The sequence below is a fragment of the Electrophorus electricus genome, chromosome 13, assembly GCF_041902795.1.
Source record: "Electrophorus electricus isolate QZ-2024a chromosome 13, ASM4190279v1, whole genome shotgun sequence".
Lineage (NCBI taxonomy): Eukaryota > Metazoa > Chordata > Actinopteri > Gymnotiformes > Gymnotidae > Electrophorus > Electrophorus electricus.
In genome coordinates this window covers 6,639,466-6,666,739 of record NC_137509.1, presented here as the reverse complement: position 1 = coordinate 6,666,739, position 27,274 = coordinate 6,639,466, and the positions used below count along the sequence as shown (strand labels likewise).

General features: G+C 40.1%; 1 protein-coding gene across 1 annotated transcript in view; it reads left to right on the top strand.

The window, feature by feature from the left end:
- poln (polymerase (DNA directed) nu) overlaps positions 1–27,274 on the top strand; it is a 40,868-nt gene that overhangs the window by 12,687 nt on the left and 907 nt on the right. The window contains exons 16-25 of the mRNA XM_081695056.1: positions 11,660–11,717; positions 12,864–12,941; positions 18,144–18,255; positions 19,626–19,708; positions 21,868–21,999; positions 24,140–24,250; positions 24,501–24,579; positions 26,523–26,590; positions 26,681–26,742; positions 27,126–27,246. Coding sequence (XP_081551182.1) covers positions 11,660–11,717; positions 12,864–12,941; positions 18,144–18,255; positions 19,626–19,708; positions 21,868–21,999; positions 24,140–24,250; positions 24,501–24,579; positions 26,523–26,590; positions 26,681–26,742; positions 27,126–27,218 — 876 coding nt within the window. The 3' untranslated portion in view covers positions 27,219–27,246. The remainder of the gene's footprint in view (positions 1–11,659; positions 11,718–12,863; positions 12,942–18,143; positions 18,256–19,625; positions 19,709–21,867; positions 22,000–24,139; positions 24,251–24,500; positions 24,580–26,522; positions 26,591–26,680; positions 26,743–27,125; positions 27,247–27,274) is intronic.

The window sequence follows — 27,274 nt, the reverse complement described above, 5'->3', positions numbered from 1 at the left end:
GACTTGTTGGAGAAAGCTCAAATGAGTGTGTGTATGTGCTTGCACATGCGTATGTGTGTGCTATAGTGCTTTAGTCATAATGTGAGCAGCTCTGTGAAATCAGAAATAGCTCTGCTGATATATGCATAAATCAGCAGACACATGGATACACAGAGCAGAGAAGAACAAAGTGAGACAATGAGGGAAATGTGGGAGGTGAAAGTAGCACATATGTGAGTGAGCGCATATGTGAGTACTAGAGTGTTTCTATGAATGTGGGTCATGTGTATTGCTGCCATTGTAGTTATTTTTAGACAGGAATGTCTATCTATATTGCTGAATCTATCACTCCAATGCCTGAGTACTAGACTGTAACTCAGTCTGGGTCTGTGGTAAACATTTACAGGCGCTCGCACACACTCAAGATTAATGTGCTTTGACACTGAGTGACATTTATTTGGTGTATTTTAGACAGTTAAAGCTGTGCTATATTACTTACTATCTCCCTGTCATTGATTTGTGGAATTTTATAAGCCCTCTTACTCTTTCATTTGATTTTGTTCAGTGTTTGTTTTATAGACTCAATTGCTACCCCACCACGTTTTTGACATATTGTATCGGAACAAGTTTAATTCATTCATTCATTCACTCATTCATTCTTTCTTTTCTGACCTATTCAGTTCCCTTATTTTCATCTGTGGTTTTGACAATAACCTGAAAACTTTTTGAACTTTTGGATGCAACAGTACATTCTTGATATGAGTTTGCATTACAAGAGTTATAAGAATTATGCTACTCAAAAACTGTTGGAAACCAAAAAGCATTGTTTGATCCAAGAAGTCAAGTTTAAGAGTGAAGCAATGCTGCAGTATGAAGTAACTGTTATAAAGTAGACTGGGGTCCTGAATCTATCACATTCACTTCTTACCTCTGCCACTGTGTCTCATCTATTTTTCCATCATACTTTGGTAAGTTATCACTTCTAGTTCTAGTTTTGATCAGACATAGGTGTGTGTGTGTGTGTGTGTGTGTGTGTGTGTGTGTGTGTGTGTGTGAGAACTGATAGCAATAGCTCATGTCTTAGTCATTGTATTGACAGGGTCCTGCACACTCTCACACACACCACACACAATCACATATCACCTATGATCTCCGCACCTTCCATCTATACATTCCATCCATAATTCTGTCACTCTGTGCTTTGAGCAGCTGATGTTACCCTGATGTTGTCCACCATCACTATTGCACTCGCTTGAATTTGGGGTCAGATACGTCATAACAGTGCAGGATTTTAATCCATACCCCACTATATTGAACCATGTTTGAGAAGAAGATATTTGAGGATATGTAAAATCTAGCTATTGGTATCTGTTTACATGTATTATTTAGAAGAAGAACCCTCAATAAAGTATTTTATAAATAAATAAGCATCATTAGGTAGTGTAACCAACTTCTAAAATTTTAACTAATTACATTTTAAAGGAAATGAATAGTAGCAATAACAAGCCTGAGGATACAGTAGTCCCACATATCTGCGGTTTCACTAACTGTGGTTTCAACCACAGTCCAAAAATATTTAGAAGAAAATTCCAAATACAGTAAACAATTCATGAGTTAAATTGCTTGCTGTTCTAAGTAGTGTTATGAAATCTTGCACTATCCCACCCAGGACATTAATCTTTCCTTTGTTCAATGCATTCATGCTGAGTATTCATATGCTGCAGTACAATAAATATTTGAGTGAGAGGGAGAACACATTCAAATGTTTATTACAGTATGTTATTGTAATTGTTCTATTTTATTATTAGCTATTGTTGTTAATGTCTTATTGTGCATAATTTAGAAATTAAATTTTGCCTTAAGTATGCATCGTATATGTAGGGTTTGCTACTATTCATGGTTTCAGTCATCTCAAGAGAGACTTGAAACCCATCCTAAATGGATACAGGGGGACTAGTGGACCTGCATGTGTTCAGTAAAAATAAATGTCTTTAAACACACACACATACTCCTGTAATAACCCTTGCTTCTCAATGCTACTTTCATCCTCTTTCATAGATGCACTCTTGCACACACTTCAGTGACCTTTCACATTTCTCTTTCATTTATAGTCACACTGTTATAGAAAGAAAGTTTTTTGCTTATGAAATTTAATTTATTTCACCACCTCAGCCAAACACTGAACTGAAAGTAGAACAAATCGAGTGAACTGAGTGTACTGTGTTTCCTTAATAATAGACATAACATTAAAATTGTGATATTGTGGCGGGCATGTCACTTGTCTGGATCTTATTGCTAATAGGAAAAGCCCTTTTGGATTTAAAAAAAAAAATATTTGCAGCTTTTATCTGAAAATGCCAAAAAAAAAAGTTTTTCGTTTCAGAGGTTAAGGTGAGGTTTAGGCATAGTCATATGATTTTTCAGGTTCAATGAAAAAAATCACACAAAAATAGTAAGAACAAAGAGAATGTGTGCCTTTGTATGCCTTTGTGCGCATGTATATGTGTATGTGTGAATGTGCAAATAAAGGAGGTGTTGATAACTTCTCACCTTAATTCAGTATAATGACTGAAAAATTTGTCTTTGTGTGTGTGTGTTTGTAACAGAGAGAGTGAGAAGGAGAGATAGCTAGAGAGACACATTTATTGTTCCTTTCTTCAGTTCATTAGAGAGCCTTTGTTCAATGCCTTTGTTCCATTTCATAGGTGTTTTTCTAGCTGGTTTCATTGATATCTTTCTTTAACATGTCAAAAGAGACATAAGAACAAGGACCTGAGACACACACAGCACCCCACAGGGGGCTGTTCTTCTTGTCTGTTTTCTATTGCCAAAACTATGACCTGTCCTATCAGTAAGAGAAATATACATCTTTGACTAAATTACCTTGGAGATGTTGTGGTTCTATAATGAACATTGCAGGTATGAAAGAAGATGCAGTTGTAGTGTTGAGGGTGAATTAAATGTGTGATTTGTTGGATATGAATTAATCTTACTTTAAAATAGATTAAATAGATATCAGATAATCTAATTATTCCAGCCTTGTTGTTATGGTTACACTCTATTGTGTGACTCATCATCGTCATAATCTTCTTATTCACTTAGTCCTTTTCAGGGTTGTGGTAGCAACAGGGTGAACAAGGAAGCCCAGGTGTCTCTGTCCTCAGCTACTCCCTCTTGCTTCTCTTGGGAGATCCTCAGGTGTCCTTAGGCTAGCCAGAAGACGTAAATTCTCCAGAGAGTCCTACGTCTATCCCAAGGCCTTGTCCCAGTTGGCCATGCCTGGTATACCTCCAGCAGGAGGTGACCAGGGGGCATCCTTATCAGATGCCTAAACCACCTCAACCAGCTCCTCTCAACCCAGAGGACCAGTGGTTTTACTCTGAGCTCCTCCGGGAAAGCTGAACACATCACCCTGTCACAAAGAGGGAGTCCCACTGCCCAATTGAGAAAACTAATTTCGGTCACTTGTATACACTGCATTTTTTTTGGTCATTACCCAGAGTTCGTAACAGTAGGTGAGAGTGGAGAAGTAGATTGGTAAATTGAGAGCTTCGCTCTATAGCTCAGCTCCCTCTTAACCACAATAGTCTGATACAGCGACCACCTTACTGCAGCTAAGCTATGGTTGATCTCACAATCCCTCTTCCCATCACTTGTGAACAAGAGTTCAAGATACTTAAACCACATACTGTTCTTTTCAGACTTGGAGGTGCTAATCAACAAACTGACTGCTTCACAGTTAGCTGCAAACACCTCAAGCTCTCTGCTTCCAGTCAATACTCAGGTATTTGCATAACTGCTAAATTACCTTTGATGTGAATGGTTTATTGTTTATTGAACAATATTTTATTGAAGTTGGTAGTACAGAATGAATCTTGGAATGAATTTCTTTGCCAAAATTCTTACTACTGTTTTTGCATTCTCATTAGCACACAGGAATTAATCAGGTCATTTAGAAAATTGATCAGTAGTTACATTAATTTGAATGGCTCACATGTGAGCACATGTGTGAAATCAATTTGCAGAGACTGAAAAAGGGGGCTCAGGAGGTGGGTGCACCCTGTTTAACTGTTTCTATTTTCACATTATTATGTGCATAAATGAAAAAGAAATCTATTATGTCAATAACACAACAACAATTTTCATTGCTCTCTACCCCACCCCACCCCCTTGTGTAACACAAGGCAAAAGTGACACAGAATTTAGCCAGGGCAAACCAGGCCTTGTGGGCATCTGATGAACTCATCTGGGCCCTTGTTACAGTGCTGTGTGTCCCACAATGCCTTATTATTTGACACAGACAATTGTAGCACAGCAACGTCAGTGAAAGTCTCACTGAGCCCATGCAAAAACATAGAGTACGTGCAGCTACTCTGAGACAGATATGAACAGATGAGCTCTCTCTGGCAGTGTACTTCGCTGCTGATTCAACTAGTTACCCACCACTTTGTCGCTCACAGTGCCTATACCTTCACAATTGCTAAATGCATGGGAAGTATATATGCCTGCAGCAAGTCCACGAGAGTGGAATGTAATATGGGCATACTCCTATTTGTGACCAGATTCGTCCGAAGTAGTGGGCAACACCGAACACATATCAAAATATTGTAAATAGTGACCGGATTGTCCTTGAAAAGTGAACATGTGCAAATCAGAGCCACCAGCTTGCCTGAGCTGAGGAGTAGGGCAGAGAATAGGTTTTGAGAACTACATTTGGCAGCACATACACAGCATAGCTACATAGATATATGCTATCACTCAGTTTGGAGCATGAGCCATCAACAAAAACATCTGAGCCATGCTCCAAGGGAGTGGATGCAGCATCACGCCTACAGCATGATTGTCTGAGGATCGTCATGGAACAGTTGTTCCTCCGGTATCTGTGCTGAATTTTGGAGACAAGAGTTGATGCTGCAGGAAGTCTGGAGAAGCCTGCACAGAAGAGGGTTTGCTAGTCATATTACTAGTGCACGTCAAAATGTTTTCATAGCTGCTGCACCTCTGAGCTGTCATGTGTGGTGGCTGATGTAGTTAACACTATGGTGACCTGATGACTAGTATATGCAGTGTAAAATTATGTGACAGCACTATTTTTTCAGTATCTTGTACCAAAACAACAGCAGCAGCCACAGCATGTAAAGATGCAGGAAGGCCGTGTGCCACATTATCTAAGGTTTTTGATAGTTATACCACAGGTCTCTAACCTCCACCATACTTCTGTGTCATCACACCTGCCGTGACCCTGTCATGCTCACGGGCATAGAGGTGTAAGGGTAGGCTGTAATTGAGCAAGCTTAATGCAGGAGTATTACAACCAAAAAATGCAACATACCCATGAAGGATGTAAGGGCTACATACATAGGTGCATACTTCACTTTTATACAGTTAAAAAATCACAGGACCAAGTAAACTAATGAGGGAACACAGGAGTGGAATTTGAGGATGCTGGCAATGGAAAGAAAGCAATAAACTCAAAAGCCAGAGACATCTTAACCCCACTCTGAACTGTGACTCCCAGACTACTGTGTCCTGTGTCCTCAACTGTATCACCATATTGTTTAATAGAAAATTCTGAATTAGTTGAAGGGAATAACTGGTCGTATCCTTTATTACAAGTTAAACATGCATTTGATGCACCCTCCTGAGAATGCCTGAGGGGTACACAAGAGTTTAATTTTTATATACTTTTTCAGGGGTGATTATGTAATTGCCTCTCCTTTTTTTACATATAGTTCTTTGAAGTTTTGTCCAACTTATACATTATGTCCAACTTATACATTATTTCCCATTATGCAAATTGATATTCAGTAACTAACGTCAGTTGGATCTTGGTACCATTACCATTCAAGAGAAGACTTCTCTTTTTTTAAAAAAAGGCTTCATCTTGCATAAGTATGTTTTTCTGTACCATCCTGTACCTGGTGGAGAGATGATGTGTCTTACACAGGTCTGCTGAAGCCTACCCAGAATCCTTTGCTGAAACCTACAGAGTCCTCTGTACACAGATAATTTTATAAAGATGCAGAATCTCTGGGATCCTTTATGTTTTATGTTATTTCTAAGTCAATGTTTAAACCTCTTTTCCTGTAAACATGTTTTATTACCTTGACTCCTTCTATTACCATTTGTAAGAAGAACCACTGTGTAGTGTTTTTTCAGACCGAACAATTACAGATTTTGTAAACAGAGTTTGTCTTTTGGGTTTTAGAATCACAATTCTTTCAAAGCTCACACAGCCACCAGCTGAATTCACAATTTTTGCTGCTGCAGACCTACATAATGGGACGTATTACTGAGTTAATATAGCTGTATGCTTTTGCAGTTTGAAAACTACGGGAACAAAAAATAGAATTCTTTCGGTTTCATATAGGCTTTGGCTTCTCTGGGTTTAACATAAGAAATAAAAATAATAAAGCAATTATAAAGAGGTCAGTAAACTGAAATATACAAAAACTGATGGGTAAAATGTTATTGCACTTGAATGGCCTTCTATGGAGTTAATTAAAAGGGTGAATGAAAAAGAAAGTATAGATTACCATATTTATTATTATGTGAAACAAAAAGACACATTTTTAAAATACAACTATAAATCTTTATGAAGTCCATACATAACTGCAGTGTTCATAAATCTTCAGTTAAGAAGGTAGCAGAGCTGCACAGAGGAATATTTTCACCTAAGAAATTAATCATAGTTAAACCCCTAGACTCACATTAGCTTTGATAGAAATGATTGCAACAGAGATGAGATGTCCTTTCTCTTATCTCTGTCAGGAGTGTCTCATTTCACTTGCAAAAAGAGGTAACGGTAAACTCAGATAGTTTGAATCTTTATGCCAAGTTGTTCAGAAACTCTGTAAAATAAAAATTTGTTTTCCGAAATAAAGCAAAGACGGCTGTTTTAGACCAGCTTAATTAAGTGTCTGTAAGCATGTTTGCTCTATATGGTGTTTAACTGTGCTAAAGATACTCAGCACAAATCATTCTGAATGCTGCCTGTTTCCCTGGAAGTAAATTTTCTAAACAAGCACCTTATTCAGTAAAGCCAAAACCATGTCTTTATGAGTTTTATATCTATATTCTTAATCAGCTCCAGTGTACATACGTATGCATGTTTTATTTGTTCTTTTTGCATAGTGTAATGCATAGAGCTAAGGACCCACAACAGTAACTGTAGAAGAAACGTAACTGTTCTACTCTATGGTAGAGGTAGAGGATGAGACATTGTGTCATTGTTAACGCGTTGCCCTGAAGACATTGTTTAATGTGACTCCTGATTAATTATGAACAGGCCCTGTCAGGATGTGATAGTACAGAGAGTAGAAAGTGGGCAGGGAAAGAGGGGTTTGTGGGTATTTGTGTGTGTAGGTGTAGGTTGGGTGGGTGGGTGTGTGTTGTTGGTTGGATGTTAATATGTTTGTGTGTATATGTAGATGTTTGTATGTGTTCAATCTAGTAATCATTCTAGTAATGCATCATTACGTTGGTTCATTCCAATCGAATCACTGCGGCAGAAGTGAAGCATGTCTGTGAGCATTCCCTTAGGGTTACACACATGCTCTCTGTCTTTAAAACACACTCTTATCCTTGACCACACTGCCAAAAAACACTTTTCATACAATCACACACAGAGGCCATAAATAGACCCCTGTCTCTGTTTGTGTGTCGTCATAATCTCAGCACAGCCTTTTCCCTGGTTTGCTGCTCACTGGCTATTGTATACATTAGAGAGACATTTTCTGCTTTGCTCTACCAACATTTCATCAACACAGAGCTTAATGCTCTGAAGCTCACTGCTCTCAGCAATATGTGTCCTAGTCTAGTAATTTGTTTGAATGGTAGGCAGATTTAACTTAAATCTGTCCAACCAGATACAGAGTTCCTGAACGTCCTTTTAGTAATCCATAAAAAGCTATTAATTTATTTAAATATAAGGAAACTGAATGCTCCAGGTTTTATGAAATGCTGAGGAATGTAATTTAAACAGTTTACACTAATTAATTGGAATGTTGCAAATCAAATTACAGCAAAACAAGGTATGGAAGGTTGTGATAATTTTCTCAAAGCATTTAAATAAAGTCTGTTGCAACCATTTTCAAATCATATTGGTGAGATAACTGTTGGTAACTGTGTGCATGTGTGTCCCTCATGACTGTACACTATCAGTGATGTTTACACCATGTTTAATACTAATTCTAGAAGTACAGAACAGACACATTAGACCAGCTTGTAGCCCTCTACTGGAAGGACAAAGCTATTATGGTGTTAAGAAAAGTCAAAGAAAGATGTTCTGTCATTGTGCTTCTAGAATGATAGCAAAACAAAAACAATGAAGACAACAAGACACCGCACGCCAACGCAGCGGAGTCAAGAAGGTGCTTCAGTGATTGCTGTAACAGGTTTTTCATTGTGTGTGTGTGTGTGTGTGTGTGTGTGTGTGTGTGTGTGTGTGTGTGTGTGTGTGTGTGTGTGTGTGTGTGATTCAGTCATGTTCTATTCACTGTGCTTGATTTGATTAGCACTAAAACAACAATCACCAGTGTTTAATTGGGTTTGTCTGCACGGTGCTCTGCTCTGTGTTTTGTAAAGCAGCACAAACAGTGGCAGATGAGTGATAATAGCAGGAGGATGTGGGTTATGGCAACAGTATGCTAATGAGAGGAAGTGAATAGGATGAAAAAATAAGAGGACACCGTTGCTTTTACCAAAAAACACAGCCTTTAGGGGTTCTTTTGATGTGTTTTACTTTATTAATGATAGGGATTGCCAGAGCTGTGTTTGTTTTCACAATATTTTTTGTACGCTCAAAGGTGTCACATGTTAGATGTCTGATTTGCCAAATAGAACTAGTATTCCTTTGTGTTGATAATATCAAAAACAGAATTTTGGCAGCAGTGTACAGAAACAGTAAAACCCTTATATACTCCACAGGGCACAAGTATGATAACACAAAGTGATGTTCCTACCTGAGATAACCTGGATCAATAGTTACTGTGCAACAGAATAATGATGTTAAATATACTTTAAAACTGGGTCAGAAGAACTGATAAAGATAACGCCAAGGTAAACTATCAAGAATGGTCTGTCCCCCTCCAGTGGGATCTACTTGACCCACTGTCATTAAAGGCCAAACTATAATAAAAGCTAAAGGGAAGATTTGCTGGTAAAAGCACAATTTAAGCAAAAAACAAATAAAGAAACTTGAAATACTTTATATAATGTTAATAAATGTAATATTATCCATGTACTCTTTTGAAAAAAATAAATCATATTTATTTTTTAAATGTTTGTTATTTCCAGACTTTTGGCTTATAGTGTAGCATGTCCTTGAGTTGTCAGAAGGGAACATGTTCCTCTCTTCTGTGGCTCAGAAGTGATAGGCCTGTCACAGTTCTGTGCTGAAATGCCACACAGTGATTTTAAGGTCAAACTCACTTGACAGTCTTTCATTTAGGCAGCCCAACTCATTGCTGATCCAAAATCATAAACACACATATTAGGTGGTCCTGTCTCTTTGTGGGTTTGGTAATGTATGTGTTGTTGATGCTTGTGTATGTCTTTGTGTGATGTTTATCTTGTGATCATGTGTGTCTTTGTACAAGCAAAATAAGATCTGCAGACTCACTCGTTCACGCACAGAAAAACCAGGCAGCAAGTTTCAGTGTTGTAATGCAAGCTGATTGCCACTATGGGATGGTGGTGGAGCATGCCCATTGTCAGGGTTATTGAAGGTGCTGTTGTCATAGTAACCATGCTTAGATAATAAGGAAGAGAGGGTGTGCAACATGCATATAGGTAATTAGAATTAGGTGAGCCTCAAATGTGCGAGACAATTGACACACTCGCCCTGATGAACCAGGAGCAGATATCAGTCTTTGTGTGTGTGTGTGTGTGTGTGTGTGTGTGTGTGTGTGTGTGTGTGTGTGTTGGTTTGAGAGTATGATTATTCGGCCTGAGTGGTAGAAGTAATAAGACATAGCATATAGTGATTTGCATTTCACAACTAAAAAAATGCTGATATGTGTTAGAGAGACCTCTGGAAACAGTACCAACATTTAATTTGTAAACCACGTAAAATGTACAGAGTTGACTGGTGGAGAAAATAAAGTGCATAACTAGGTAATTACGATCTTTCACATTTTTTTACATAATTCCAAATTACAGTAATATAGATTCCTATGTGTGCGTGCATGTGTTTGTGTGTGTTTTAGTGTGCATTGGTGTGTATTAGTGTTGTGCACACCAATTGCATTGCTAGTGCAGCATATGCTAAGGAAGAGAAGCCTGCAGGGTGGAGTCCATCCTTCTGTCACCCTGGCAACACTCCTCTGTGTGTGTGTGTGTGTGTGTGTGTGTGTGTGTGCGTGCATGCATGCATGGTCAGGTTGCTGCCTGGTGTTGTGAGATCTGAATATGATGCCCCTTGCAGTGCTGCGATAGCAGAGCTGAGCAGACATATTACACACCATTAATACACACCCATTACATCATATACTGTGTACCCAAGCTCATGCACACTCATGCATGCAGTATGCCATATAAACACACTGAGAAAACTTGCATGGCACTTACATACTGATAGATGTATTAGAGACCTTGTTATTCTTTGATCAAGGAAAAAATGCATGATCACTCATCCCAACATCACAATGTGAATTTGAATGATCAGAATACATTAAGGAAAAGACAACTTACACATCCTTACAATATGGCTGGACTCACAGCCCTTCTAAGCTTCTAAGAGACAGGGATTAGTGTATGTCAGGTCTCAGCAGACACTGTAGAAGCTGAAGACTTTAGTTAAATCTCCAGCTTGTGTGTGTGTGTGTGTGTGTGTGTGTGTGTGTGTGTGTGTGTGTGCACATGCATGTGTGTGCACGCATGTGCAGCTGCGGGCCAGCTGGATTAAACCGGATTAGAAAGAGCGCAAAGCATAGCACCGATTCTCCTCTCTCTCTCTCTCTCTCTCTCTCTCTCTCTCTCTCTCTCTCTCTCTCTCTCTCTCCGTGACACAGGTTTGCATTTCTATGAATTGATCCAGACACCCAGAAAAACAGACGGAATATGCTGCTGCAATTCATATAAGCACTTCCTCTCACAGGCATTAATTGTACCTGTCACACCCTGCAGGGCCTCTGCTCACACTGACCTGAGAACAGTCCCTTAAACTGTTGCAGTATTGTGCCATATGACCAGTTCAGCTTCTGTCACCCCCACTGCATACTATTGCAAGTTTTGATTGCACACAGAACATCTCACACATTGCATGCAGCCATACTCATACGCATGGCTTCCTAAGGATGTCTGTCTTATTTTAGCCATTTTGAGCAAATCAACTACGCATTTTTATAATCAGTAACAATCTTTCAGAGCAGAGTCAAACACATTAAATGTTTTTCATCTGGCATGCTTTGGCGTTTTCTTAGAATCAGCCAGCGTCCACGTTATAACTTTATTCAGTCATTCTACCCTGCAATGTGCATTGTACAGTTTGATTTTTCTTAGGGTACTGAACCATGGCTGGATTATAGCATCTCTTTGTGTGTTTCTACTGACTCTACATGCCATGCTGAGCTGGGCAGGGCCACTTGGCATGCAAAACTTAAGGGAGATAAGTAAGTATAACTCTCTCTCTCTTTCTCTCTCTGTCTCTCTCTTTCTCTCTCTCTCTCTCTCTCTACAGAATTTTCAGGCTCTTCCTAAGCAGCCAGTACAAATCACCAAGAAGCAATTTATTCAAGGTAAAGAACAAAAGACATTGAACATTCAGAAATACCATTGGGGTTTTTTTTGTTTTTTTAAACTGACTAGATATATGTCTAGATATTTTGTGTTTTTATAAATGCATGACAGCTTATACTTTATTTATAATTGTGCATATATGTGTGTGTGTGTATACAATTATACAATTGTGCAATTGTGTATGAATTGTATTTATAAGTGTATTTATTGTAAAAATAAAAGCATCCAACTGTTCTTGATTCAAAACCAGGTCACTATGAAAGAGGCATAAAAGCTTGATAACACGTCCACAGGGTGTACACTCTCCTAATCAGTCAGATGACTTCAAAGTGCAATAGTGGTGCCAGGAGTGGTAATTTATAACCTACAATTAACTTTAAAAATGCAGCCTATCAGCTGCAAATGTAATAGCTGTAGATTAAAATTATATTTACAACAATTCATACAATTTATTACAATTTATACTACAACTGAAAAGAACAACGGTAGTCTAAAACACTACCCAAAAAAAACATGCAGCAAACAGAAATGGGCAGGAACATAACACTGAAGGCTGTCCTGTAGCCCAGAGATGACCACCCCTTCCCACTCCTCCTTTGAGTGATCGCTAAATGCTAGCTGCACCAGCAGGTGCCTAGCTCTGCACTTCTATAGGTCCCCAGGGCTCCATTTAGCTAGCTCTCTGTTTTTCATGCACCTCTTTTTCTCCTTTTTTCCTTCTGCGCTCTTGCTGTGTAGTGACCCTGGTCTTCTCGTTTGCTGGCCTTGGTGGCTGTCTGTCACTGATCCTCGTCACTGGGACTAGCCTTGCTCTTTGTTTTTCTTGTTTTACAGCAGCATTAAATCTTTGCCATACAGGCATCATTTTAGTCTCCATCCACATGCACATACACACAAAAGCTCATCACTATCCCCAGTCTCCCATTTTGTACTCTTGGCTATTCTCTATATTGTGAACAATCCATTCTAATTACTGGAAAGGTAAAGTGTCATTTAGTCAAGCACTGATTTTTATGCAGTACCTAGTTTACCACGTTGTTTCGCAGTTTGGATGTTTTTGAGTCTATAACAATAAACTACCAAATTATAGTAGCAATTTATATTGCAGAAGTATGAGTGTCTTCTCTGTGATTGGCTGTTTGTAGAGAAGGAAGCGGAGCTGGTAACTGTCCACCCACGTGCCATGTTCATACCACGAGAGGGCTGTGCCTTCCTTTCAGCAGGTGGGCCTGTCTACATGATTGTTTACTTATATTTGCTAGCTATCTAGCCTACTATTGCTTTTTTGCTATTTGCTATTGTTGCCAGGGTCTTCAAATGTTATGATACAACAAACAGGAGTTCCACACATGCATTCTGAGAAGTACATTTGTTGAAATCAATTTTTTATTGTGCTTCACTAAATTTCACCCTACAATACACTTTCTCAGACACCACCCTCAAATTTAAGTGGATAACTGATCTGTATCACTAATGCCTACTCACTGATCTGATTGGAGTAGAACGCTAATGTGTGGTTCACTGTCCCTTTTATGTTGCTGTTGAAAAATGAGCTGGCATCACTTCACAACACTACTTAAACGTGTAGATTTGATAGGCAGTCAGATCGCAGGTGGTCTTGGTCTTTTGCTCTTTTGATACCATAATTCTGTAATTTAACACAATGTGAATAAAATAACTATTCTTTGATCATACTTAAGGTAAAAGCCCTATCATCTGTTTGCATTACACTAGGAATAAAACAATCAAATGTGATCAAGTCAGTATATCTAGGTAAACCGTGAAATATGAAATGAAATAATCTATGAAATAAATAATCTTATGAGTAAGTACAAGAGTGAGTGTGTGTGTGTGTGTGTGTGTGTGTGTGTGTGTGTGTGTGTGTGTGTGTGTGTGTCTGTGTGTGTGTGTGTGTGTGTGTGTGTCTGTGTGTGTGTGTGTGTGTATCTTACCTGTGTCTAACAGAAACCTGCTGGCCCAATACGCAATGATTTGAAAAATCAGTTCTTGTCCCTATCAACAAGGACAAGGTTTTTCTATGTGTGTGAATATGTGTATGTATATACTTGTTTGAAAGAGAAACAGACAGTGAGTTGTGCAGTAAAACTCTTGTCTCTTCTTATGGTTATTTCCTGCATGTGTTTGTGGGGGGTACCTTTGGGTTTTTTTGAATCTGGTAAGGAGTTAGACAAAGGACTGAGGCATGTCTGTGTGTGTATGGCGAACTGGCCAATCCCAGCTTCCATGGGAACAGTGTTATGACCCACTCTTCTCAGCTGGGCCAGCTAACTACAGATGTCCTCGTGCCCACCCCAAAACTGTGTCAGAGAGAGAGTGAGAAAGCTGGCTAAAGAGATGGAGAGAGCAAGAGAAAAAGAAAATGAGAGGTAACTAAAATGGGTCTGGCCTTTTTGATGTTCTTACTGAGATGCCTCGAGGACACCTGCATGGTGTGTCCACTCCAATGGGTCTTCGTTTGTTTGCTCTGGGCATATTTACCATGTGTGAGAGAGAGAGTGGTGGGAGGATGAGTGACTGTTAGTGAGACAGATAGTGAGAGTTTTGCCCCTTTAGTGGCCTTGTCACTGATTGGATGACATGTCCTACTGTTACCTGAAGGAGAATTGCAGCAGGGTGAGAGGGAGGCTAAAAGGAGGACAGGACCATTCCTCATCTCCTGCTTGGCTGCTAGCTTCTATATTACAGAGTAAATTATTTCCCACTTCTGTCCTCTTCTCTCTTCTGAAAGACTCTACCTTTTCTTATCATGTCAACTTGCAAATGGTTTTACTATTATATCCTGCGAATCAAAAGCAGAAATCCCAAGATTCCTTGCATGCCCTTTTTGAAAAGCTCCTCAGGTCTGTCTCAATAAATTTTCCTGGAAGTGCTTCATAAAATCCCTAAGGGGAGAGCAGCCCCAAGCACTGTCCTACACTCAGAAATTCCCAGAATAATCATGCCCCTCTTAGCATGAGTTAGAGGCAAAGTACTGACCTAGAATCAGCTGCCAAATTGTTCTTAGATGAATTTGATATTCAGAGACACTTAGTCTGGGTCAAAGAAGAGGCCCTCTCAGAGTCTGTCACAAATGTGCTCTTTGAGATTGGAGTTGGGGTTCCGGTATTTAAATATCACAGTGTTCATCATGTGAGCACAGGGCAAACTGTTACTATCACTACTGCACATTTTGCCTCTGTTCCACTGTTAGGATGAAAGTGAATGATAGATGGATAAATGGTTGAACAGTCAGACAGGTGATGAAATATTAAAGTGCCCAAGTGTGTTTTGCTGTGTTTCGATGTCTGTATGGAATCGATATACATGCTAGTTAAGATAAACAACATTGTTTACTTGTGTAAGAGAGAGAGAAAGTTGTGAGAAGAACAGCAGTGTGACACTCGAGCTCACTCAGTCATGCCTCGGGAAATACTGACTCACATGCATCTATCGTTAGAGATATTTTGATTCTGAATCAATATCACGCTTTTTTTTTTTTTTTTACCAGTATTAAGAAAACTTTGAAACAAGTGTCTTCCTGCCAATCCCTGCACTTGTGGGCATATGTCACAATGCCTCCAAAACTCCTCCTGCACTTGTTGGCTTCAGAGGGAGCTTGTTAAAGTCTGTAATGAAAGATGAATCCTATTTGTGTTCAGATTTGCAGTAAGAGGAATACATTGCAAATTGTGTGTGTGTGTGTGTGTGTGTGTGTGTGTGTGTGTGTGTGTGTGTGTGTGTGTGTGTGTGTGAATAAAATGAAAAAAAATGTCTGTGCTGTCAAAGCCTAGAACCACTTAGGGAAGACACCCCATAAGTACACCAGCCAACTCAGAATATTACACGTTCTGAAGTTTGCAAGGCTCTGCAGAAAGTAAACCCTCAGAAGGCATGCAGGACCAGATGGCATTCTACCAAAGGTAGAATATACACATACTGAAAGCATGTGCTTCACAGATGGCAAGAGGATACACAGACTTATTCAACAGAGCTTTCACCCAAGAGATCATTCCTCACCATTTTATACACTTCACTATTATTCCTGTCCCAAAAAAGCATGGCCTACCTTAATGTTTATCAACCAGTGGCATTAACAATGGTAGCCAAGAAATGCCTGGAAAAACTAGTACTTGAACAAAATTATAACATCATTCAGGATCCCATTGACCCCCCTCAGTTCACCTGTTTCCCAAACAGGTGTGTCAGTAATGCAGTGAACATATGTGTTCATGTGTTTCCTGGAGTAAGGCTCAGCCTTCAATATAATTAGGCCCTTCAAGATGGTTAGGAAATTAGTTGACCTTGGTCTTGGATGTTGGACTTTCTAAGTAACAGATCACAGGTAGTGAGAGTTGGTAGTAAAGCTTAGAGCTTTTCTGGTAGCACTGTGTAGGTTACACAGTATTAGGCAGGTGATTTTAATGTTATGGCTGATCGATGTATATACACTTTGTCAAACAAAAATTTGTAAGTAAAGCACTATGGAAAATGAGCTGGCAAAATTTACATTTACATTTTTGGCATTTAACACACACTCTTATCCAGAGTGACTTTGTCATTTACTCATAGAATGTGTCCTAGTTAGTACAATTGGTTCAAGATAAAGTTCAAGATACTGTTGAACTAGAATACTGTTGAAATACAGGAATCAATGCTGATACCTAAAAGTGCAAAATAAATATAAGCTCTGTATCAGACATTGATGAATGCAATAACAAGCAATATCAAACAGTATGTGCTAGAGTTTGTTACCCAACAGTAGTATGTATTTCATGGGTATAGGATCAGTGGTCATTTAAATATTTCACAAATAGTGGAATTATTCTCCAGTCTGCATTCGGCGACTGCAAAGAACTCTGCAGTCTACGTCTTCAGTCTGCGTTTGAAGACTGCAAGGGACTCTGCTATCCAGCCAGTGGAATTTTGTTCCACCATCTGGGAGTTAGGACAGAGAATAGTCTTGATGCTTGTCGTCCAGACTTGAAGCATGGTGTTTCAATGTGCCTGTTTGTAGCCAGATTGAATGGGATTGTGGACCTGGTTCTAGATGAGGAAAAGAGATAATTGATTGTAAACTGTTCAATGAGAGGAAATAGAGAAGTGATATTGGTCTGTAATTGCTTATGGTGGAGCTGTCCAGTGTGGCCATCTTTAGGATTGGTACCACCCTGGCAGTCTTGAATACAGTTGGTACATGTGCAGAAATGAAAGGAAATAAATCTCTCAAGATTGTCTGGAACAGGGTGGAAGAAATGGGAGCCGGTGAGCATATATTTTGATTGCTGGAAATCAGGAGTTGAAAGATTTTGCCTGAGGAGAGAGGAGAAAAAGAAACCAGAGAGTTGGATGTAGGGATATGAATACTAGTGGGAAGAGTGGGAACAGAGAAAAAGGACTGGTGGATTGCTGCAACATTCTCCTCAAAGAAGGTGATGAAGTCCTCTGGAATAAGAGATGAGGAAAGAGGAGGAGGGTTAAGGAGAGAAGAAACAATACTGAAGAGCTTGTGTGGATCAGATGCTGATGATTAAATTTTTCCTCTGTAGTAGGATTTGCAGAAGGAAATTGGTTTGAGTTGAGGTCTGAATCTAGGTGAGTTTTACTTCACTGCCAAAATGGAATTAAACTTGATTCCACAGTCACAAATCACCATGGTGACAGATAGAATGAGTGAAATCAGTTTAATCTATGGAGCCTCTGTGACACCTCACCCCTTCTCACCCCTGCTATAATTGATGAGCTTTTCTTTGGGTGTGGATGTGTGTGTTTCCATGTGTATATAGAAGGTTTAAAAAGTTTGGATTTACATTCTCACAATCACTGGTTTAGATGAGACTTTGTAATCACTGATTATATGTACACACTGACCATTGAATCTGTTTCATGAATCTGCTAATGTCTCTTTGTCTCTCTCCCTGCACTGTCCTTGTTTGAAAGAAAGACTTCTATATTACTCATCACACACCACCAGTGACCCAAAGACTGTGTGTGTGTGTGTGTGTGTGCACGCTTGAGAGTGAGTCAGCGCTCTTTGCCTCAGCAGTGTGAATCCAGACACAGCCACTCAGTTGGTACTGCAGTGTGAGTGCAACCTCTCTCACATTCTCTTTTATGTGACAGGGAGGCCGCTGGGAGGATTACTGTTCCTGCTGACAAAGATGGAGGCTATACCAACACACACGCACACTGATTTTTATATGTGCATTTTTATGGAAATGTACCTAATTCTCTTTCTAATTTTTCTTTTGCTCACTCACTCTCTTTCTCTCTCAATCCCTCTCTAATCTCATGTGCTCTCTTGCAAAATGCAGATTTTTTCTTTCACACACTGTGAAGCTTTCTCTTTCATGTCTTGTCTTTAAGGGACAAATACCATAAATGGTGATTGTGTATCTGGTAAAAATGCAGATTTTCTGTGTGTGTAGATTTCTGTCAGGTGGAGCTACGTCTATTGGCTCATCTATCGTCTGACCCTGAGCTCTTGAAAATCTTCCAAAATCCTGAAGCAGACGTCTTCACCATGCTGGCCTCTCAATGGTGAGTCCACACTCAAACACACACACACACACACACACACACACACACACATACGCACACACATACGCACTTATAACTTAGATGCAAAAAGAGAATCATGCACACACACAGATGTCTGCACACCAACACAGAGATTCAGGCACACCCATCCACTCATTCAGACACCAAAGAGAAACTAAGCGCACAAACATATCCACACAAAAATCAGCCTGTGGGTGTGTTCTGGGCATGCTCTGTAGTAAGGGCGGACTGCCACTTTGTGCCCAGATCTCAGCATCCTTTCAAAAGCTGTCACTGCTGTTGCCATGACAATCTGCCAGCAGCATCACAAGTGTTTTATTTTGTTTTGCCTTGTCATGTTTGGCGTTCTGACAAATCCAAACCTCTACTAAAAAATCTGCTTCTGAAGTTAGTGTGTATGATATCTATAACTTTGTGATAGCTGTAACTTTTGTTGTTACATGTGTTCAGTAGATATCCAGACCTGGGCAGAAAAACCAGGTTTTCGTTTTTAGAACATTCTTGTGTACTTTATCCCAGGTTGAGTCACTGCTGGGGAAGTTTATTATATAAACCCCTCTGTCCAACAGGTGTCGCTAACACTGCCTACAATTGGTGGTAAAGCTGAGGTCATATGATTTGTTTTGTTTTGGGTTTTTTTACGTATCCGAAATTGCCATTTTATTGCATAATGCCAAACCTAATAGAGCAATTTGTGTAACACTTTGTGTGTTTGTGTATGTGTGTGTGCACACGTGTGCGTTCATCTGTCTGTGTTTGTGCTTGCATTGTACTGTATGTGAGAACTGGCAGTGTCAGAAAGCACCAGTTTGGGTGTCATCTTGAAAAATGTGTTGAACTGAGAATATTGGGGGGGGGGGAGTCAAGCTGTCAGGCTGAGGGGGAGAATGGGGAAATGGAAGTTAATTGGTGGTATGCACATAGTGTCCTATAGTGTATCCATAATTATAGTAACAATGACAGCACTGCATCCCTGCCACATGATGTGTGATTTGATGATTTGAGGGATGTGAGTGCTGAGATGAGTCTTTGTGTGTGCTTGTGAGTTTGTGTGTGTGTTGCTGTATACATGTGTGTGTGGGTTTGTGTGTGTTTGTGCGCACGCGTGTGTGTGTGTGTGTGTGTGTGTTGCTGCTGCTGCTGACTGTGACTCCGCTTGTGATGTACCACGCAGTGTGATTGTTGGCCTGGTGTTATGCTGTTGCTGCACTAATCCAGTGCAGCCTATTTAAGTCGGAGCTTGGCTCACTGTCACACATGATGTGTCCTCCAGCTCACCACTGCTATCTAAGACTTCCTTATATAACCAACACTCTTCCTGTGCTGTTTGTCTGTCTCTTCCTCTCTAGGAAGGGTATACATGAAGACAGAGTAAGTTCAGAGGATAGGGAGCATGCCAAACGCATTGTCTACTCAGTCATCTATGGAGCTGGTAAGAATACACTACACATTAGCATTGTGAATATCACATGGTTCAGATTCAACTGCCAATAAATCCTCATGTTCAGTAAATCCTCAAAGCCACATGTTCACCCCTCCCCTTTAAGGTGTATTGCAGCGTTGGTTGACATTATTGCACACGTAGGGGGCAGTGTTTCAGTTCCTACAAAGATTAGCATTAAGAATGGGACCTGTAAGAATGTGAGCAGGTGGAAAAATAGTCATAGAAAGAAGAAGACAGACATAGATGAAGAATGTAGATGAAGCACTGACCTTTCCTCTGGACATGTGGTGTGTCTTGTTAAGCTAAGAGAGAGGTTGCTAATGGATTTCTCTGTAGAACGTGTGTCTGTTTTTGTGTGCGTGTGCGTGTGCATGTGTCTCCCCAACTGAGTGAGAGGAAGAAGTATTGTGACTGTTAGGCTTTGTCTATTTGGGTCATTTTGGTTGTTTCTGTTTTCTTGATTTTACATTTATATCAATGAAACCCAGTGAAAAAATTTATTGCTCATTAAATCCCAAACGTACTTTCTCTGTACTTTCACAGAGAGAGACAAACAGACAGAGAATAGGGCATGAGAGAATGACTGTTGTGGAATTAGAGAAATTAAAAAGAGCGCATACCCAGGTGTTCCAAGACTCCATAGATAACCATGGAAACAGAGTTCTAAAAGGAGGTCTGCCATGCAACATACACACGCGCACACACACACACACACACACACACACACACACACACAAATGGGTCAGAATATGCAGATGTGTTGAGTGTCTCTGTGAAAGGAGGGGTGGTTTAGAGGAGAGGTACGAGTAATTAGGTGAAAGAAGATGACTCTTCTTTGTGTGTGTGTGTGCGCTCTCTCTCTCTCTCTCTCTCTCTCTCTCTCTCTCTCTCTGTCTCTAAGTACAATGCATAGACACACACTGGACCATATGTATAAAACGTTTCAGTTTGTTGGATTGGTGGATTGTCTAGGCCCTGGCTTTGCTTCCTTATTTATTTAAATGTTATTGTTAAATGCATTTGATCTGGTCAAGGTACGTGATTGGAGACCAGGTCATAGACCAGCTAAAGTAATGTAAGTTCGAATGTAGTTCTAATGTATCTCTTGAATAGACTGGAATAACATCCCAAATCTTTTCCTATCTAGGGTGGCTTGAGATCCTTAAAATGTCTCAATAGTTTAAATTAATTTAAGTGAGTTTATATCTTAATGATGTATTAAATCATATTGTGGAAAATTCAACAGCATGTGACTGAATGCAAATAAATTCAGTGACTTCACTTACATTAACAATAGGTATCAAGATATTTGACTGTCCCAAAGGTATTGCCTCACTGGCAGTTTCTTCTCTCTGGGCATACAAAATAGCATTAAACAATGTTCTGGGACTGTAGAGAGGTTGTGATGAATATGAGCCAGTGACTCATAAGCACTCTTCCCTATGGCCTCTTCTTCCCACATACCTGCACTGTGGGCTGCTTTCGCTCTCATTCTATTTTCTCCCTATAAACCCCCCCCCCCGCCTCCGTTATCCTAATTTTTTCTATATCTGAAATTCTCTCCCCCCTTTTCGCTCTTTCTGCCTCTCTCTCCATCTCCCTCTCTCCTTCTGCCTTTCTCTTTCGGTCTCTCTCTCTCTTTTTTTTTCTCCCTATCTCTGTCTAAAACTCGCAAAAAAGTGATACACAAAAATGTCTGAGAGAAAATGAGCTTCATCACACTTTGGTGGTGTTAGAAATAAATAAATCAGCATCCTCCATTTACCAGGTCTCAGTATGGTGGTGGAGCGTGAGGTGCCAGCAGCACTGGACCCCTGGCTAGTGGGAGTAGTAATAATAGTTCAGTAACGCTGCCACTAAGATCGGGTGATGTGTCAGCATAATAGCTGTAGTAGTGGTTGTAGCCATAGCAACATATGGGAGACTAAGGCTCTTACTATCACCCTGTGTTCTCTCTTTTTCACTGTTCCCTCTTGCACTATTGAAAATACAGTGCTCATTCAATTTTATTCTCTCTATTCCTCAATATCTGTATAAACTTTCAGTTCATTACTTGCTTTATTGCATAAGCACTTTTCTTACAGTTTCTTGGTCACAAAGTGATAACAACTGTGTAAGATTCTCTGAGCCTGTGTGTTTCTCTGTAGGGAAGGCGCGTCTATCTGGTATATTGGGTGTGAGTGCTGAAGAGGCCAGTAGATTTCAGGACAGCTTCCTCCAGACCTACAGAGAGGTGCAGGGCTTCATTCAACACACTGTGCAGCACTGCCACAAATATGGTGTGTGTGTGTGTGTGTGTGTGTGTGTGTGTGTGTGTGTGTGTGTGTGTGTGTGTGTGCGTGTGCACGCATGCATTTGTGTACATGCATTCATGCATGTGCACATGAGAGACTGTTGGCTTGTGTGTGTGCATGAGCATGCGTTTGTGTGTGCGTGCGGTCTTGCTTTTACATGTGTGTGAGACAGCAAGAGAGTGTGTGAGTCTGCTGGTGTAGGTATATGAGTATGTCTGTATGTGAGTTGGAGTATGAGTAAGCATTAGCAGGGTAAATGTGTATGCGATTGTGTGTGAGTGGTGTTCTGTGTGTGAGGATATACCCTACTTTGTAAGTGTATATGTGGATATGTGGATGTGCTTTCATGGCACAGTTATTACAAACTAACCTACTGATCTCAGGCCACTTCCCAAACTGGACATTAAATATATTCAACAAAATATTAGTAGAGAAACCTGTACACAAACGCACATACACACAATATTGTGAAGCTATCAAGTATAAAACCATGACAGCATCGTAATAGTTTCACAATATTCATATTGCAAAAAATGACAATTTAAGAATTCATTGTGAAGTAAATATATACCAGCCATCTTAACTGCTGTATGTAGTATAAATTTTAGCAAGAGAGACCTCAGCAGCAGAATTTAGAACTTTCTGTGGACACGTGAGAATCCAATAAAAGTGCTGAGTCGAATGAGGTGCCTTTTCCTCCATTACAAAGTCAATACTGCAGCTATCGACTGGCACTGCATCACCTGAGGCAGTCGGTCATCACTACCAGCCATTTGCCTGCAGTCTTTTTCACTTAGCTCCTCCCCTGGCTCCTCTGGGAGACAGGGCCAGCTGGGAAATAGAGAGCTAAGCTTGCTTGGGACACATCTTGAATTGCCAGCAGTGATGCCTCCACCCAGCTTTCTCTGGATTGATTAGAGGGGGTAGGATTTATAATCCTGCGTTGTCTCACTGGGGAAGGAAGAAAAATGACCTGGAGACTTCAGTGTGAAAGAGCTAGTCCTCTATGTTGCATCTGCCCTTAATACTCCAGTTACACCACAGTTCTAAACTGAAGCCATCTTGAACCACTTTAGAGATTTAATGTAAAGCTTGTCCCTTGTGGTAGGCAATTCTACTGGCCCGGTAGAGTTAATTTACAGCACAGCTTGTTCATATATTCACATGATACAAGAAGTCATGATTAACTGTCTAAGGTTATGGACATGATCTTTGCAGGCCAGCAGAGACCCTGCAGGGGACGAGATTACTACTTGCCAGTCTGTCTGCTGGCATAGTATCTGCATAACCTTACAAATGAGTGTGTAGATAAGTTCAATTACAATCAGAATTCTGTTGCTTTCCAAGACTTTGCTGTTTCAGTCCACTGAGTGCTCCTTCTACAGCATAATTTGTCTAGCTGTCCTCGAAACTTGTTTCTGTATTGTAACAAAACAGCCATGTAGCCACCTGCCAATTAATACCTCCTCACATACTAACACACTCTTTTATATTTAAATGAAGGTACCGCAGTGGTCAGGTAGTACGTTTCTGAATAACCTACTCAGCAAAGGATTCACCAGTAGTCAGCACCACTTAATCTTAAATCCATACATTAATATCTCAAAACAGACACATCCCATCACAGTATAAATGTTAGTAGCATTCATGACCAGGAAAGGGTTTTTAAAGCAATTTTTTCCTGCCATTATGTTATTGTTTCTGCCCATTGTTGCAGTATCTCAAAAGCACACACATGCATGCACACATTGCACATTAGCTAGGCACATTCCTCAAAGTGGTGTCACATATGTGGGGGTGGTTTGGTGTTTTTTGTGGCCTATTGCACCTGGCGTCTATGGGATTCCGAAAATGAGACATATCCGAGTGGGGAGCTCTGTCTAACACCAAGCCTTTTGAAGTTGGACTTTAGCTGCAAAGCCAGGCCTTTTGTCCTGCCTGACCCAGGGGTTTGTGTGTGTGTGTGTGTGTGTGTGTGTGTGTGTGTGTGTGTGTGTATGTGTGTGTGTGTGTGTGTGTAAGGGAGTCAGGCTGGCAGAGAAAGTTTATATTAGAGTGTGTGTGTGTGTGTGTGTGTGTGTGTGTGTGTGTGTGTGTGCTTGTGTGCTTGTGAGACTGTTCCTAGGTTATGTAAAGTCCATAATGGGGCGACGACGTGCCCTTCCTCACATCCATTCAGCGGACTGGGGCACCCGTAACCAAGCAGAGAGACAGGCAGTCAATTTTGTAGTACAAGGTAGTGTGTGTGTGTGTGTGTGTATGTTTGTTGCTTTGTGTATATGACCCTCATGGAACAAATTGGAGAGCAAAGAAGGTACAAGGAGCTGGCACAGGTTATCACTCCATTCATCTATGCAGGGTGATTTAATACATCAAGATTTCCACTGCAAATCCTTCATTAGGATTTCGTTAGGAAATCATCATTTGCTTGCGTGTGTGTGTGTGTGTGTGTGTGTGTGTGTGTGTGTGTGTGTGTGTAAAAACAGGTTCTGCAGCAGACCTCTGTAAGATGGCCATGATACAGATCTGCTCACGTGTGTCCTCATCCACAACTCTCACTGCCAGGTATATTCACCCATCCATCCAATCCATCAATTAATCTATCCACCCATCTTCCATTCATACAGACATATAACTTTTCCACTGGCACAAAATCATAGGTTCTCAGCCAGAAAGAGAATGGTGCCATTCTGGCCCCATAATCTTGCTGGTCTGAAACCAACAAACTTGTTAAGCAAGTAGCTGAAGGTTAGGATCCTAGCGTTACCTCATAAAGTGGTTTACCCGCCTTTCCGCCATATACACATATAAGCACGAGTACTGCAGCAGAAATGAATCATTAGTGGTCTGTGGAAGAAGCAAACATGCATGCAAACTTGTGATATGGCCATGTCTTTTATATGACTTCTGTTTCTGGATGATGGAACGCCTACATCCACATATGTAATTGTGGGGTTCTCAAACCCGTGGAAATGCGGGTCCATTCTTAAAAAGTGCGCTGTTTCGCTGGAACCAGAACCAACTCCAGCATGAGCACCAGCACTTTGCTGGTGGAAAAGCAGCAACAGTTTCCATTTATCTAGTCCTTTAGATATCTATACGGCCAGGCTCTGCTTTATCTTTCCTTCTTTGTCCATTACAACTGAGGACTCCCAGCCTAGTGCTGGAACTTTAGCTGGAGATCAGCTTGTTAAATCCTGTAGTGCATCTGTTTAGCTGTTTCCATACTCTTCCTTTTGGGTTTGTGATCCATGTACCTGGTTATACCTCTCTTCTCTCCCACTCCCACTTCTCTCTTAAATAGCTTTCCAGTTGTACTGAATAAAATTGACTAACTAAAAATTACTCCTGATGCAAATGGAAAATCTTCTGAAATAAAAAGACATTTGCTAAATGACATATTCTACTGGGAACAGAATAGAGTCATATGACTGATCATCTGATTCTACCTTGCTGATTCTATGATTAAAATACGTCTGTAGTGAGTTGGTGTGAAAGACCCTTTGCACTAAGGACCAAGACCATTTCTGAACTACATTTCACATGTAGCTTTGGACATTCAGAAAAGCTACAATTGCTCTTTGTAAAATATCTCTCCAATACACCCTACCCTGATTTTTTTAATATGCTACTGTAGTTAAGGTAAATGCTAATATTGAATGGCCATTTGCAGTGCCAGGATCTAGCTATTATAATTTGCTGCCTTTATATATGTAAAAGAAATGTGGCCATTTGCAAAAACAAAACATAAATTATAATTTTCCAAATATTATTAACTTGTACCTACACACCATACTAGTGAAAGACATTTTAAGTATATTTTTTTATTTTTGTTTGAGTTTATTAAGAATTTAATTTAGTGCTTATATTTAATTTAGTATTTAGATGGAACCATAGCTATTGTGAACCACTCAGTTGGGAGCAGGGCAGGGCAGTCTGATAGATCTAATTAATTTATATCTCTTAGTATCACTTCTTCTATCCATATCTGCGTTATTCCGTGAACACCCTTAGACACTGTGTCTGCACTAGATGGGCTGAAGGTCTTACCAGGTCCAATCAAGTAGCTCTCCTCACCAGGCAGTGGGAGTGAGCACTGAAAGACTCACTAATCTAATAATATAGATGGTTGCAATCTAGATGGCAGACACAGCAGTCAGAATCAAGTTACTGGATAGACATCTTAGATTGAGAGTAATAGTCTGTTTTCAATCAGTATTATTGTTGTTGTTGTTTTTTCTTATACATGTAGCCATTTTAAAGGTGCACTTCTTAGTTTACTTTTAAACCCATTTAACATCTTTAAAAGCTATTTTATAGAATTATAGAGTTATCATTGTATCTGTTCAAAAGAACCATTAACTTTATCTCCCAAATGGTTCTGTGAAGTTCAAGCAAGATTGTTCTTTTAGAAAATTTCTGTGAAATGTGCAGGGAGTCAGAGCCATTCCCACAGAGAGATTAAATTAAACTCAAGTGAACAGTTACCTTTATGTGTTTGTGGCCAGGCTGATTGCTCAGATTCACGATGAGCTGCTTTTTGAGGTGGATGACTCGCAGGTAGAGGACTTTGCTGGTGAGTATAGAATATGTTACTTCCTGATCAGTACACCTAGATCAAGAAGCCTGTCAGGGCCTTATGTTATTGTTATTGTGTTTAATGCAGTTCTAGTGAAGGAAACAATGGAGTCCCTACAGTACATTGACTGTCTTGGAGTCAGTCTTACTGTGAGTAAGCAAAGCAGGTCTTCCTTGTTAACACTTAAGCCCTTTGGTAAGCTAAATTTGCTTAGTGACTAAGCATATTTAAATGTGTTCTGATACTTTTGATCAATGTCACAATAACATTTTTATTAATTGTACCATGATACAACAGTTTATTGCATTATTGACATTGAATGTGTGTGCATGCAGGTGTGCATACGTGTGTGTGTGTGTGTGTGTGTGTGTGCGCGTGCGTGCGTGCAGGGGTGCACACATTTGTGTGCATGTGCTATAAATTGGCCAGACTATAGTCTTGTAGACTTTAATTTAGGCTTTAGCGAATGTAGGACAGTTATGAGTGGTCTGATGGTCTGCTGTGGGTGCTGCTTCTGCTGCTGTGTGTCCAGGTGCCTCTGAAGGTCTCTGTGTCTAAAGGACAGTCTTGGGGCTCCATGTGTGAACTGAACTTCCCCCATGCTGCTACACATACCTCCCATTGATTCCCTTAGCGTCCCTGCCAAATCCACAGTATGTTTCTCTCTTAACCTTCCACCCT